The sequence below is a fragment of the Xiphophorus hellerii genome, chromosome 15, assembly GCF_003331165.1.
Source record: "Xiphophorus hellerii strain 12219 chromosome 15, Xiphophorus_hellerii-4.1, whole genome shotgun sequence".
Classification (NCBI taxonomy): Eukaryota; Metazoa; Chordata; class Actinopteri; order Cyprinodontiformes; family Poeciliidae; genus Xiphophorus; species Xiphophorus hellerii.
The window spans coordinates 12436138-12450664 of record NC_045686.1 but is presented as its reverse complement, the minus strand read 5'-3'; the positions used below and the strand labels follow the sequence as shown (position 1 = coordinate 12450664).

Below are 14527 nucleotides of genomic sequence, written 5' to 3'. Positions count from 1 at the left end.
CTCCACGCATTTTCGCTCCTTGGTACTTTTGACTTCGCCCTTTTAGTTTTTTTGACTTCGCAGGGCACCGTATCAGCTGATACGTGACATATGACTGTCACATGACTACAATGAATTAATTTAGCATGTTTCTGGTTTCTGACCGCTAAGGTTTACATAGATATATATGTTAAAAGTCCTTGCTAAAACATTTAAAACTGTAGTTTTAGCATAAGTACAAATAAGACTAATTCTCAATGGAAGCGATTGTTGTTGTTTTTTGCAGCAAGCTAGCTAGCTCATTGGGGAGTTATGTTAGCTAGTTTGGCAGATTCAATCAGATTGCCTATAAGACAACGATCTGAATTAGTTTCTTAATCAGTGTTTTGTTTTAGGCGTATTTTGTATGGTTTTGGACTTATATGTTTATTTTCGCTTTGCAACTCTTGTATTATCTCCTCTGTAGTTTGACTTTTTAAGGTCATAGGACCAAAAATGCCTCAAACAGCGGCTGTCATCAGTGGGATCCAGAGGACGGTTTTGTACGAAACAAGAGCAGTAAGTTTAAATGAACTATATAAATTGTGTCTGCTGCTAGTTCTATGTTGTCATGTTTATGAGGTTCAATTGGAGTCCAGTTCTAATGTCAACTGATTATAAAGTTACCTGTACGAAGCCCATACAGTTATCTGTATGGGCTTCTGCCATCATGATGTTGATTTTTCTTGAGATTCCTCCTGAGCACCCCTGTAGTGACAATCGAATCAATCATCATAGAGATGCTTAATGCTCCCAACTCTCTGTTTGTTGAGAAATTGATTTATTATTTATAATGTTGATATTTGTCTGAAAATCGGCCAATGTACATAATCAAACTGAAATACCCACCAAGCCTTGTGGTACTTTGCTTATGACAGTAAGAATTCTTTAAGCCCAATTAAAAATATGACTGTTGGTTTTACACTGTAAAATGTATGTGTCATTAGGTAAGTTAATCTGCTGTAACTAATGGTAGGCTGCAGGGATACATTCAGATTGAATACTGTATGATAAAGACAATAATTAAAACTTGTAAAAAATTATCACTTAAAACTGCACTTGTGTAAACCACTGCATTGTTATCAGTTAATTGATATGAGTTTTCAAGGTCTTAAATTTTCTGGAGTAGTATGAAATATGATTTTTAGTACTTTCCGACTTTGAGAATGTCTATTGTTCCTTCCATCTCGCTGTTTCTGGTTTTTGTAGGTTTCATATTTAAAACCTCATCGGTGTATGGAAAATTTCCAATGAGTTCATCACGAACTTTTATATTTATTATGTAAGAATGGGTTGAAAATGCCTGAGAAGGGAAATCTTGATTTTGGAAAAATATGGAACTTTGTCATCAAAAATGTGTAGGAAACTTGGAACGTGGAGAGTGATAGGGACACATTGTTATGTTGTAACACTAGATGGCAGTAGATGTTTACTTTGAATACGTAAGTGTCACAATCTTCTAGGTTTAATCAAAATGTACAACCTTTAGATAGTTTTAGGTAAATGGTGTGATTTTTCTTCCCCCCATCATGTTGCTAGAAGGAAAGTAGATATTTTAATTAATTTGTATGTTTATCACTCATTCAAAAGTGGAACAGGACAGAATAGTTCTAATAGTTACAGAACGTACCAATACATGACGTTCTAATTTTGACACTTCTTACTGGCCTCCAAATCTTCAGCCATTTTGCCACTGAGTATGATGAGGATAATAACATGAAAGGAAGAGACATAAATGGAAGTTCTGATCAACATCTCATGATGTAGATTTGTTATCAGATATCTGACATGTTCAAATTATTCAGTACTGGTTACTTTCTATTTTCCATACAGTGTATTGATCAATATATTGCTTAATTAAATTTAATGAAATGTAGTTATATACAGCATATCAGGCCTTAATACATTATATTGTGTGATTGCACTGACTCCAACTACAGTATATGCTGGTTCAACATATTAATAAGTCAAAATGGCCAAATAAAGTGCTGTAGAAGGGAGAAATGCCATGTATTTCTATGTGCTGGATTTATAAACCTGCATGTCTTTTCTTTGAATTTTATAAATGAATTTATGACATGGTAGAATAAAATAAATATACATACTGATTAATTGAATACGTACGTTTTCTTACACATAAGAAAACTTTTTTTATTGAGTTCTGTTTTTTTTTTAAACTGTGTGTTTGTCTTCAGTGTGCACTTAGAAGAGTCTGCTCATTAATGATTTTTTTTTTCTTACCAGAGATACTTTTTGGTTGGCAGCAACCATGCACAGACCAAACACAGAGTCCTGAAGATTGACCGCACCGAACCAAAGGATCTGGTGATAATTGACGATAAGGTAAACTGTGACTTTTCATCAGACCCAGTATCATGTCAATGCACAGTATATGCGTATGCAACACAGCACTGTGGGCCTCTGGTGACTTTGTTCAATCACTGAGCATGTCACAAATGTAACATCGACGAGTACTTCCTATTTGGTTGCCTGCTGCTCATTTCTAGAATGTATGAGCTGGTTGTTGACAAGACTTTGGTCATGTTTTTGTTTACTATGATGTGTGCGTTATAATACAGCCATGACTAAAGATGTATCATCTCATGCTTTCAGTTTTGAATACTCAAAAACTGTGACAATGTTGCCACTGGTTGCAGAATCTCATCTTGAAATCTCTCTATATTGAGTTTGCCTCCAATGATGACAAACCTTATTTCTCCAGTTAGACAGATGCCGCCTCATACCATCACACATGATCACTGTAGCCACGTCCAGGCTTGCAGGTGCTGCTATTCAGACTCCAATCAATCACCCGACTGTCAACACCAGTATGAGTGTTGACAAGAAAACTTGTTTTGAACCAGAAGTTCAAAACAAGTCAAAAAACAAAATAAGCAGAGAAGACTAGGGATTTTTTTTGTGGACAACCTATGTACTCAACTCTGCTACTAAACTCACAGAAACATTTTCTTTACACAATTGTAGGTAAATAAACAGGCTTTCTAATGGTTTCAGATTTCTTGACAAAAAATATGTTTCAACAAAGAAGTTAAGTTTAATCAATGTAGACATCTATCTTTATGATGATACCAATCTAATCCCAGTAGAATAAAATCCGTATTTTTGCTATATATGTTTTCCTGTCTGTAGCATGTGTATAGCCAACAAGAAGTGCGGGAGCTACTAGGCCGTCTGGACCTGGGAAACCGCACCAAAATGGGTCAAAAGGGCTCATCTGGTTTGTCCAGAGCTGTCTCAGCTTTCGGCATTGTAGGTGAGTAAAGTTTGTTCACTTGCACTAACTGGCATTACTTTGACTATTGCTTTGTTAAACAATGTCTACAAGTAGTTTATTCTAAAGCAGAAACAGTGTGGGGTGACCTGGTTTTGCTTGTATGTAGAGGGAATTGAAAGGACGAAGTAAAAGGAGCACCTGCTTGTGTGGTGCTGTTAACTTTATGTAAACAGGCAAAAAGCAAACACGTTGAGTCTCCTGTCAGGTCAACACGTGCTGCACCAACACATTTTGTGCAATAGACAAGATGTCTAATTAAAGAATAGTTAAGATTTAACTAAGAATGTGGGGAAAAAATAAACAAGCTCCTCTGTTTAAAAAGAAAAATCGATTTAACATATTATTTATAATGTTGGGAATTTAGTGGCTTGGCAAACTGTGTGCTCACTTGACATTATTTTTCAGTGGCATAACATGTAGTTTTCATTCTGGTTTAGAAGGTCGCAGAACACAAAATAGTTAAATTTACACAATAATATGTTATCTGTGTGTTTTTGTTTAGATGGTCTTTTTGAGGTAGGCTTTGTCCACATAGCTTTTTAAAAAAAAACAAACAGATTCTCAAGTACGTATATTAATTGGATTAACAAAACATTACACTACATTACAGCATTGCAGTAATCCTATCACCCCTAAGCTTTTTTCTTTCCTTTTTCTGTGTATAGAACTACTTTATAAGAGTGTAAGAAGACCAACATTGGTGCAGTAAACAAAAGTACCTCGATGTTTGGGTGAACTCTCCCGTTTTTCAAATTTTTTTTTTATAATGTCGGGGTTTAACATAATTCTGTTTTGTATGACATGGTGGTTTGTTGGTTAGCACTGTTACCTTGCAGCAAAAACATTGTGGGTTTGTCTTGGCTTAGGGATTGTAAAGAGTTTGCATGTTACATACTGTTTTTCAAATGTCTTAACATTCTGAAATTACTTTGTGATTTTACATTTTAAATAAATAGTATTGTTCAATATAAATCATTCTCAAATTGAGATGCACTGATGAGTTATGGACAGAATTGGCCAATTAGATTGGCTCTGGTTAGTGATCATAAATAAAATATGAATATTTTTATTATTTATTAAATGCATGAAAACGTTGAACTTCTATCATTGACAGTCTATAACTTAATTAACCAGAACCTTCAATGCAACTTTTCACTTAAATGAAAAATCAGATCAAGTTTATGGTTTGAAGCATTAATGAGGGGATAATCTTGTAGTTCCATCATTATCCGTTTGATGTAAAACTTCTGCTTTTGATATGACATCATTTATTCTGTCCTACAACACAATTATTTGTGTTGAATGACGTTAACATTTTCAAAACTTTGAGAAATTCATATACAAAATTACCCACTATCGTTTTGTTTCTTAGAAAAGTAAGAATTAAATTAATGTGACCTGTGAGATGCAGCTGTAAAAACATATTTATTAATCAACCTTTTATGTTGCACAGAAAACTAATTTTTCCTCTCTATGGTTTTCATATTGACCTACAGATCTTGTTACAGTTTATTATAATCAATGTTTTTCACAGCTTTAGAACTAACCACTTTTTCTTTTGTCAAAATCCAAAAGAGGCTTCTGTAACTCATTGCATGATAAACATTTCCAGTGTCACTGAGATGTGAATTCATTAGTGGGATCGTGAAGTACACTAGTCTCATACAGGGTAGAGTGTGATAAGAACATGTACTAGACACATTATAGTGGATGTAGCACTAGGTAAGGGATCTGCATCCTGTGGTTCATATTAGCTTTGATTGGAAGCACTAAAGATTTGAGCAATGTTTCAAAAATGTAAAGTTAAATAAATGCTAACTTCAGTAGTTTTTTCTTGGCATCTTTATGTAATATATGCATAGCATTTTCCATAAAGAATGAATAAATGCTGCTTATAGTTTCATGAGTTACAGCTAAGCTGTTTAGGTTGTCAAGTAGTAAAACAGGCCCAGAAACTTGCAATACAAAACCACCATGTTTGACTATGGGTTAAAGTTGTCTTTTTCCCAAACATTGTCAGTTTTGTGCCAGATGTAATAGGATGTACTGTTACTGCTCTGATTTTATTTAAAAAATACTGAAGTACTGAAGTTAGACAAAAAGTTATTTTACTATTTACATTAGTTACACATCTGGATAGCAAAAGGGGATCATGTTTATTATGGCACAAAACAAGGACAAGTCAACCATGTTTAAAGGCAGATTATTCTCTGATAACTGTTTGACCAACTTCTTCAACTTGCCTCCACTGACTGGTTTTTCCACCTAAGTCCAGCTTTTGTTGTTTGGGTGGTGGAGGACCTCATGTTGGTTTGCACCACTTGGCGGGACTTGCTCTCTCAGTTTGACTGTGTTGTCATGTGACTCCAAATGTTTGAATTTGATGTGGTATTTCTGACCCTAAATAGGACAAACCCAAGAATAGCGCTTGTTTTTTCAGGTAGAAAACATGCATCTCTGTCCTCTCTCTGTTGTTTATGTTTGTGTTCAGCTGAGTGATGTTACACCAGGTAAATCTTGATATGTTTTAGAAATTTCCCTGTAATAAATAAAATCTTCAATTGCAAAAAAGGCATTTTGTATTTACTGAAGGTATCTTGATCTGTAGTGGGGCAAATATTTTGTTCACAGCTCTTTATATTTACAGTAGTATCTATTTCTTCAGCATGAACAAAAAATTTACCCAGACTGAAATTAGATTTCGTATTTTAATTTCTGGAAAAGTTTCTTAAAACTATGACAGCTACTTTTCAAGGAGAAGCAATGCATGGATGATTGTTTCTTTATGTTGCACACTACATCATTTTATAGCATCATATTAAATGGTCACACTCATGCTAACAAGGTCTATTTTTGACATTTAATTAGACGGTCTAATTGCTTATTTTCCATCTTTGTTCACAAAACATTTTTTAGGCCCTTAATAGTATAAGTGATTCAGCCATGTGGGTTACAGTGCCTCTTAGAGACGCTTTGCCTGGTACAGTTCTTATTATAGTATTTATTAAGGATTGTCATTCTAAGTATATTTTTATTCAATGTCATTACTGGGCTTGTCATTCTGACCCAGTATCCTGGTAACAAAACACAGCGCTCTGAAAGAAAGAGAGTTCTGAATTAAGCGACAACTATTTAAAAACATTAAACATTATTAGTTTACATTAACAAAACAATTAGCACAAAGCCATTTTTTTTTCAGGGTTAATTTTAAAATTTCATTATCAACTGAGAAAAAGCCTTGAATGTCTTACAGAAGACTGAATAATTTATTTTCAGGGTTTCTAAGCCATTTTTAGAAATAACATGCAAACATGTTATGCGTGAAGTGTGATATTTGAGAACTAGGTGAGCCACGTCTAAAACAAAATAATTAACCTTGCTGCAGGTCATATCTTTGAGAGATTTCAATGATAAAAGGGGAAATGCATTAGTAGTTCATATTTAGAAAGAGAAATGAGTCATAATAAACCTCTGGTAATGGGTTAAATAAACTGAAACATTGACATACTTATCAAGTTGTTGAGAGTTTGTATAGAACTGATGAACTTTAGATACTCATAGAGAAAGAACACAGCTGACTGCAACTCTTTTATAGTTACCGTATATAATTATGCACTACTTTATGTTGGTCTATCACATAAAATCCCCATATATTACCTTAAAGTTTGTGTTTGTAAAATAAACGTGTTCCTTAAAAGAAACCTGTACTTATGTATGTTAATGTTGTATTTTTTTCCTTTTTTGCAGGGTTTGTGCGTTTCCTCGAAGGATTTTACATTGTACTCATCACCAAGCGCAGAAAAATGGCTGACATCGGTGGCCACTCCATTTATAAAATAGAGGACACCACCATGATCTACATCCCCAATGACTCTGTTAGAGTCTCACATCCTGATGAAGCAAGGTGTTGTCTCAATCGCTCCATCATCCCTTTTTGTGCTTTTTTATATAATGAGTGTAAATTAAGATGTCTAATACAAAAGGAGAGTTACTGATATTTTTTCCTATTTATATCTCTATATTTACAGATAAAATATCAAATAGATTTAATAGATATTTCTTTGAAATGCACTAAGGTGTTTTAAGCTTTGGCTTAAACACAAAGATGACCACCTTCAAAATTAAACCATGATTCGCTTCTAAATTTGTGTTTCCTCTTAAACTGTGAGTTAATAAGCCTACATTAATACGAGTTCATTAAGATGTTTTGATAAGTTCGAGGCAGCAAAGAAACAATTTACTAATTAGGTTGCTTTTGGTATTTCCCGGCATCAAATGCTTTCCTTCACATTCTATCTGCATTTTAGTTCATTCACACCTACAGACAAAGTCATGAATAAAATTGAATTCCAGCTTGATGAAATTTATTGAAACTAATTTCTCTTTATCAGGTTATTCCAAGGAAAACAAATCTCCTTGTGGCTTAAAAATAGTTCAGATGTAATATCACACCTACCACTGAGTGTGTGCAGATCTATGAAAATGCTTATTTGTCCATATCATCCTGCTACCACTGAAACAAGCTTTTTTCTTTTGAAGGTGGCATGACATTTGTCGAGTCTGGCCAAGTTTGTTTTTTAGAAGTAGGAGAAAGATTTATTCTCAATGCGTAAAATATAAGCACATACGAGGTAATTTTCAGGGCAGCGAACTAAAAAGACAAATATCAACGTACTTGGAGTACACATTAAAATGCACAGGAGTTAGAGTACTTGATTCATAAGTGGGTACTTTAATTCAGAATATCTTTGTATGCCTGTACCAAAGGAGATCAGTATTTGTTTCTACTGCCTCTTGTGGAGAAAGCCGTCATATCAGGTTCTAGATATGTTCTGTACATTTCTGTGTGTTGTGGAAGGACCAATAAGGAGAAGGGTAGTTGAAGATGACAAATGTAAGTACAACTATGAAAAGTTCAAGCATCCTCATCATGGACATTAAGAATGGATGATATGAATTTCATATTTCATCTCCATATTAAGCAATATTTTTGGGGATAACATTAAAAGTGACATCTACAGCACAAATGCTCCACTACTAAGAATTTAAGCAAGGGATCCTCAGAAGTTATAGCAACAAGCCGTGGGCTGATATTTCCTAATCTAATACTACAGTATTCATACGAACTGTTTCCGCTGATAAAGATTCACTCACCTCAGTATGCCAAATTCTGTAAGTGGATCCAACTGGCAATAGTTCAACCTACTTTCTTATTTATTCTGCTGAACTTTAATCCCTCTGAAGATTAGGTAGTCTTTAAGCATCCACCACAACTCACACACCATATGAAACAAGGGAACATCATTAGTTATACTTCATAGATCCGACAGGACATATGCCAATTTCTCCACGTTTAAACCTGCATGATGTTATTAGATCTGATGGTTATCTACTGAAGCTTGTAAATAAGTACATTAGCTCATCATTGTGTTAAATTTGGGACAGCTAAGTTGATGACTGTGTTTTTATGTTAAAGGTACGTACGAATCTTTCAGAATGTGGACCTTTCCAGCAACTTCTACTTCAGGTAGGACAAATCTGAGTTTAAATTCTTTACGCCAAAAGCCTTCTTGAATTTAGGTTTGCATTTACGGGAAATTACACATCCTGTGCAATACACAGTATTAGTTTGTCAAAAAAAGAGTGAGTCTTAATTTCAACAAATTAGTTGCAGTTTATCACGAGTGAATTTTTGACTCAACTGTTTGAATTAACATAAAATAAAAAAATATATATTTTAGCATTATTCCGTTTTTAACAAGATGCTTCTCAAAATTTTAAATAAAAAATAAGTAGCACAATTTGTTTTCATTAAACTAAAAGCAGAACCTGTATAATTCAATAATGCATATCTGTCAATTTATTTAAGACAGTTAGCTTACAAACGTATTAAGATGGTGTCTTTTGGAGGAGCAAATGCATGTTTTTATTTCTTTCTGTTCTGAGCTTTTGAAGTGTAAAGATAGGAATGAAATTTGCACGCATCAGTTTTAAAAGGTTTTCTTCGGCTGAGTTAACAACTCATTCTTGTTTGATGTAAAACGTGCTCAATATTTCTTACTGTTCTAATCTCTATTTCTGTAGCGAATAGAGACGGGTGAAGGTAAATCACAAATGGGTGAAGGTAAATTATGGGGCTGAACAGCCTGTTCTTTCTTCACATGACACTGCCATTGTTCCCTGCAGCTACAGCTACGACTTGAGCCACTCGTTGCAGTACAACCTGACATTGCTGCAGAGACCTTACGAACTGTGGTCGATGGCGCCCCCCTTGAATAAGGAAGAGGAGCACACACAGGGCAAGCAGGACAGCTTTGACATCTTTGAGGATGAAGGTTTGCCTACACAAGGTGAGCAGAGGTGAATCACTGTCACTTTTGTTGAATGTCTTGCCTCAAGTATACCTGGGTGGCCTCTTTTAGTTTTTATGTTGAGGTCATACTGGTACATACATGATAAGGCCAGCAGAATAAAGGCGGTAGATTGCTTGAAGAATAATTGGATGGAGGCGAGCATGAAAAGAAGGAAGAGTCTGAGCTAGAAAGGCTAATTGAATAAGAAATAAAGCATACTTCTGTCACAATACAAAAACGCAAACATCCACTATGTGATATTAACAAGTGTATTGGAAATGTATTCACTATATTAAATATATAATGGTTGTAAAATAATTACATTGGAGTTCGTTTCAGGATCTCAGGAAATAATTCACCGTATTATCTTATTAGTATTCCAATAAGATAAATTGTTGCAGTAACCAAATATAGCTCTGTAAAATTATATAATAAAATACCCCAATCAGCCTTTTTTTTTCTAGTGATGTAGGAATGTGCATGGTTTTCACATGACATTAAAATAATTTCCACCACTTTCTGCCTATAAACACAATCAGCAAAATGTATTTTGTGACATGTTTTTGTTTTTAGTTTAATTCAAATCAGGTTAAGGATACGGACAAATGCTGTAATGAAAAATGTAAATGATCTTGCAATTCCTTCATTCATAGTAGTTTTACTTATAAAATTTGTCATTAATTTTTTAAAAATAACTTTTAAAAAAATACATTTAAAAAAATGTAATTGACATGTCACACATCAAAGAAAAATGGATAATTCACAGACATAAACTGTGAATTATCAGTGCATCTTAAATTGCATTTTAAAAAACTGCTTTTGGATGTGTAGTAAATTGTTTAGTAAACCTGCAAGATGTAATTGCTAAAACATTTTTCTTTAGTCACAACCATTCATTTTGTAATTTATGATACTTATTCTATGTCTTCTTATAGATACTGGTACATCAGAGCAGATGTACTTGTAAAAAAACAAAAACAGCTGGCATTTTCTAACAAGCCACTGATGACATTTATATTGCAACATACACACATTTCATTTTGTACCATCTTTGTAAGTTTTTAAATGCACTTCAATGTTTATTATGCATATTTTCCTTTAAATATGCAGTTTTCCAGAATATTATTCGAACTGAATCCATGTCAGTAAAATGACCCGCTTGTTTTATGTGCTCTGATTTTCCGCCACAGTGGTTTATGGTCTCCAGAACGAGCCGTACTACAAGTACGTGTGGAACGGGAAGCTCCTTGAGCGGGTCAAGGACATTGTGCATCCTGACTGGCTCATGTACATAATCCATGGCTTTTGTGGCCAGTCCAGTATCCTTTTGAAGCAAGGGAGTAGTTTTATTTGGTGTTTTTTTTGTTCTTTTGATTTCTCTGAGAAGTTTTTTTTTTCTTGAGCTAAACGTTTCCTTTGTTTCTACTATTGTTAAGAAAAACGTAAAAGTATGTTGCTAATAAATAACACACAAAGTACCTTGCTGAGGCTTTGAATGGAGATTTAAGTGAACACACATACCCAGCAAACACAGTTGCATTTGTTTTTTGTCCCAGTTTCTCTCTTTGTTGAGCACGTGGATCTCACTGAGCTCCAGCGTGGGAGTCAGAGGGAAATTTGCAGGATTTGGTAACTAAGCTGAAGCAAAATAAATTTGATGGGTTTCAGCAAAAGTTATCAGGTGTAAAGACACTGGTGATTACATAACCTCTCCTTCTGTTAATGGCTGGGAGCAAGTTAATTGTGCATGTTTTTTTTAAGATCGAAGGGAATGTCAGTGTTTTGATTAAAAGCTAAGCTTTTGCACATTTTAATCCAATCTTTTTGAATCTTTTAAATAAATATATTCTGGATGCATATCACTAAATTGGTTCCACATGAATAATTTTCTCTCGACTTATGAACAGCTTTTGTTATAATGATTCATGATTTACTCCAACAAAGCATTAGGAGACTGATTGATTCGGATAGCAGTCTGCCTTAGGCTCAGATTAAAATTTCAAGTCATTCACCATCAGCACAAATCATATCAAACCGAGTGAAATACAGTATGTTACTTTTTTACTAATATTCTTTTCAGGTGTGACTGATTCTGAACAAATAAATGTTTCTAGGCCAGCCTTTGTCTTTTGTTTGCTCTGTAGTTCTTCATTTAAAGTACACAGACTGATAAGAGAGTGCTTTTCTCAACATCTCTATTTTTTATTTTTTATTTTTATTTTGCACGTTATGTTTGTGCTGCCGCACGCTGATAACGTGTGGGTGAGTTTAGATGATTCCTAGAAACTGCTTGGCCTTCACTGGAATTTCAGTGCAACAACAAGAGAGCCAGATGGTGCAATGCAGCGAGATTCAGTAGATTGGGTGTATCTAAAAGTATGAAACATAAGCAAAGTACATACTCCAAAAATAATGTTCAAGACAGGACGCTACCTAATCTTGTTGGTGTTGCATATTCACTATTTAACACCCCTCCTCTTTCTGTATATCATCAGTCAAATGCATCCACATCTTAAGTGATTCGCTTTCACAATAATATGCTAGCTTCTATGACTACAAGACATGAGATACAAAAACATTAATAAATCAAAGCCTGTATAAAAGCATAACATCAGATTAGATAAAAAAAGTGAAAGAAATATTGGAATTCTGAAAAGTGTGTCCGGATACTGTGTAGTACATCGTCTCTATAGTTGGTTGGGTCGCCTCTTGAATAATTTATGGCATCAATGGTGGTTTGGAGGTAGTCATTCTGAGGCTGCACGGAGTTGTTAGTGAAGATTACTTTGATGGCGGCTTTCAGGTCGTCTGCATTGTTGTGTCTGGAGTCTCTCATCTTCCTTTTATCATATCTAACATGATTCTCCTCTAGGGTTTGAGTCAGGCAAGTCTAATGGTTAATCAAACACAGGAGTCTCATGATAATTGATGTATTGGTAGTTCTGTCTAGAAAATGAGATCAGCATCTCAATAAATCTTGTTAGTACTTTAAAATGTCCTGGTAGAAGGCTGTGCTGACTTTGGATATGGTTAAGTCACCAGCAAATAACAGAACTCCCCAAATCACCACTGGCTGTGGAAACTTTATATCAGACCTCACGAAACTTTAAGTCCTTCTTCGGCAATCTTCCACCAGATATTGATGTTCCAAAAAGTGCAGCAATTTTCATCAGAAAAGAGGAATTTGGACAGTTTAGCAACAGCTCATTTCCTTTACTCTTTGGTCAAAGTAAGATGTTTCTGGTTCAGGAGTGCCTCTGAGTCTAGCCAAAGTCCATACCTTGTACAACTTTGTCCAGCTATTTAAATAGCTCCCTATATGCCATCGGCATCTCAGTTGCAAATGACCATTTTTCTACCAGGATTCCACTTAACTTTCCATTAATATTCTCTTTAGTTATAACCTTTATGACTTAACCTCCTTTGGTAGGTATCAGCGACTATCTGCTGAAAAGCTGTTAAGGCAATATTCTTCCCTTTTATTTCATGTTAGACAGCAATATGTATATAAGATAAAATTTCAGTTTTAAAAATATTTTAGATTTAATAATATGTAAAACGCAACTCATCAACATACACAAAAATTAACAGTTGAAATATGTCCCCCTTTGTACCTATGTAATGCGAGTTTAAGTTTTTAAATTTAATAACAAACAACAAAACATAATAACATTTTGATTTGTTAAGACATACGTAAAATTCAGATGCATCAGAATGTTCAGATTTAAGACTTTCGTTTTGCTTTTGCCAGCATACTTATTCATTTACCTAATCCTTAACCCACTGACTTCAGAGCTTCTGATCTACGGTCGACCGGTTCACATCACCCTCATTGCCAGGCGCTCCAGCAAATTCGCCGGGACCCGCTTCCTGAAAAGAGGTGCCAATTGCGAGGTACAACCGTTTCCGTGGCAACTGGGATAATAGATAGTGGAAGCAAAGATGAGGGCCATCAGCATGATTGAGATGACTCAAGTTGATCACAGGGGGTTAATTGGATCCCTGCCTCTTTCTTCAGTATGCATGAGTATCTGTGTGGGTGTTTTGTGGAAGGAAGGATAAACTTAAGGCGCAGATTTTGTTTTCCATCCTCCTGCTTTGGACTGTTTTAATTAAAAAAAATGTTTGGGATTTGCAGGTAGTCATATTTTTGTGGACATATGAATGAACATGAATGGATATGTGTATATATAGTTGCAGTCATTTTAAATAAAAAAAATCCACAATTAATTTTAGAAAAAAATACCCATGTCATCCTTCATCTTTGCTTTTTGCTTTTTCTGTATGAAAATGAAAAAGGATTTTTATCCTGTACTGCTACAGAAGCAAATAGTTCTGCAACTAATATGTCTTAATGAACTTTCAAGATTGTGGCAATTTCTGAAGAAATTTCTGAAGATCATTGTCGGTGCACATCCTGCAGCTGTGGCTGTACCAATATTTTTCAACCTTTTTCTTTACATTTAGATAAAGCTCTAAAGAACATTCGCTCTCTGTATTTGAAAATGTCTTATTTTTAATCCCTTGTTTATGGTTTAATTGAGTTTTTCTTTTCTACCCCAGGGGGACGTAGCTAATGAGGTAGAGACCGAACAGATCGTCCACGATGCCTCGGTTATGTCTTTCACAGCAGGAAGCTACTCCTCGTACGTCCAGGTCCGAGGTTCTGTCCCACTGTACTGGTCTCAGGACATTTCCACCATGATGCCAAAGCCACCCATAAGATGTAAGACTTATGGGTATCTCATGCACTGTTAAAGGGAGTCTTTTTCATTGTTTTGTGTATATGTATTCAGCTTTACTCAACAAAAAACACAGACTACTTGTCTTTGTAATAAGTTGGTTTAATAACTTATCCTTT

At 34.8% G+C, this 14527-nt stretch overlaps 1 protein-coding gene across 1 annotated transcript in view; it reads left to right on the top strand.

Annotated features, from left to right (window-relative positions):
• The first annotated feature begins 83 nt into the window (after positions 1–83).
• Positions 84–14527, top strand: part of fig4a (FIG4 phosphoinositide 5-phosphatase a) — a 44482-nt gene continuing 30038 nt past the window's right edge. Inside the window, exons 1-9 of the mRNA XM_032585645.1 lie at positions 84–537; positions 2263–2361; positions 3169–3292; positions 7061–7217; positions 8790–8840; positions 9500–9663; positions 10857–10985; positions 13460–13560; positions 14230–14392. Coding sequence (XP_032441536.1) covers positions 475–537; positions 2263–2361; positions 3169–3292; positions 7061–7217; positions 8790–8840; positions 9500–9663; positions 10857–10985; positions 13460–13560; positions 14230–14392 — 1051 coding nt within the window. The 5' untranslated portion in view covers positions 84–474. The remainder of the gene's footprint in view (positions 538–2262; positions 2362–3168; positions 3293–7060; positions 7218–8789; positions 8841–9499; positions 9664–10856; positions 10986–13459; positions 13561–14229; positions 14393–14527) is intronic.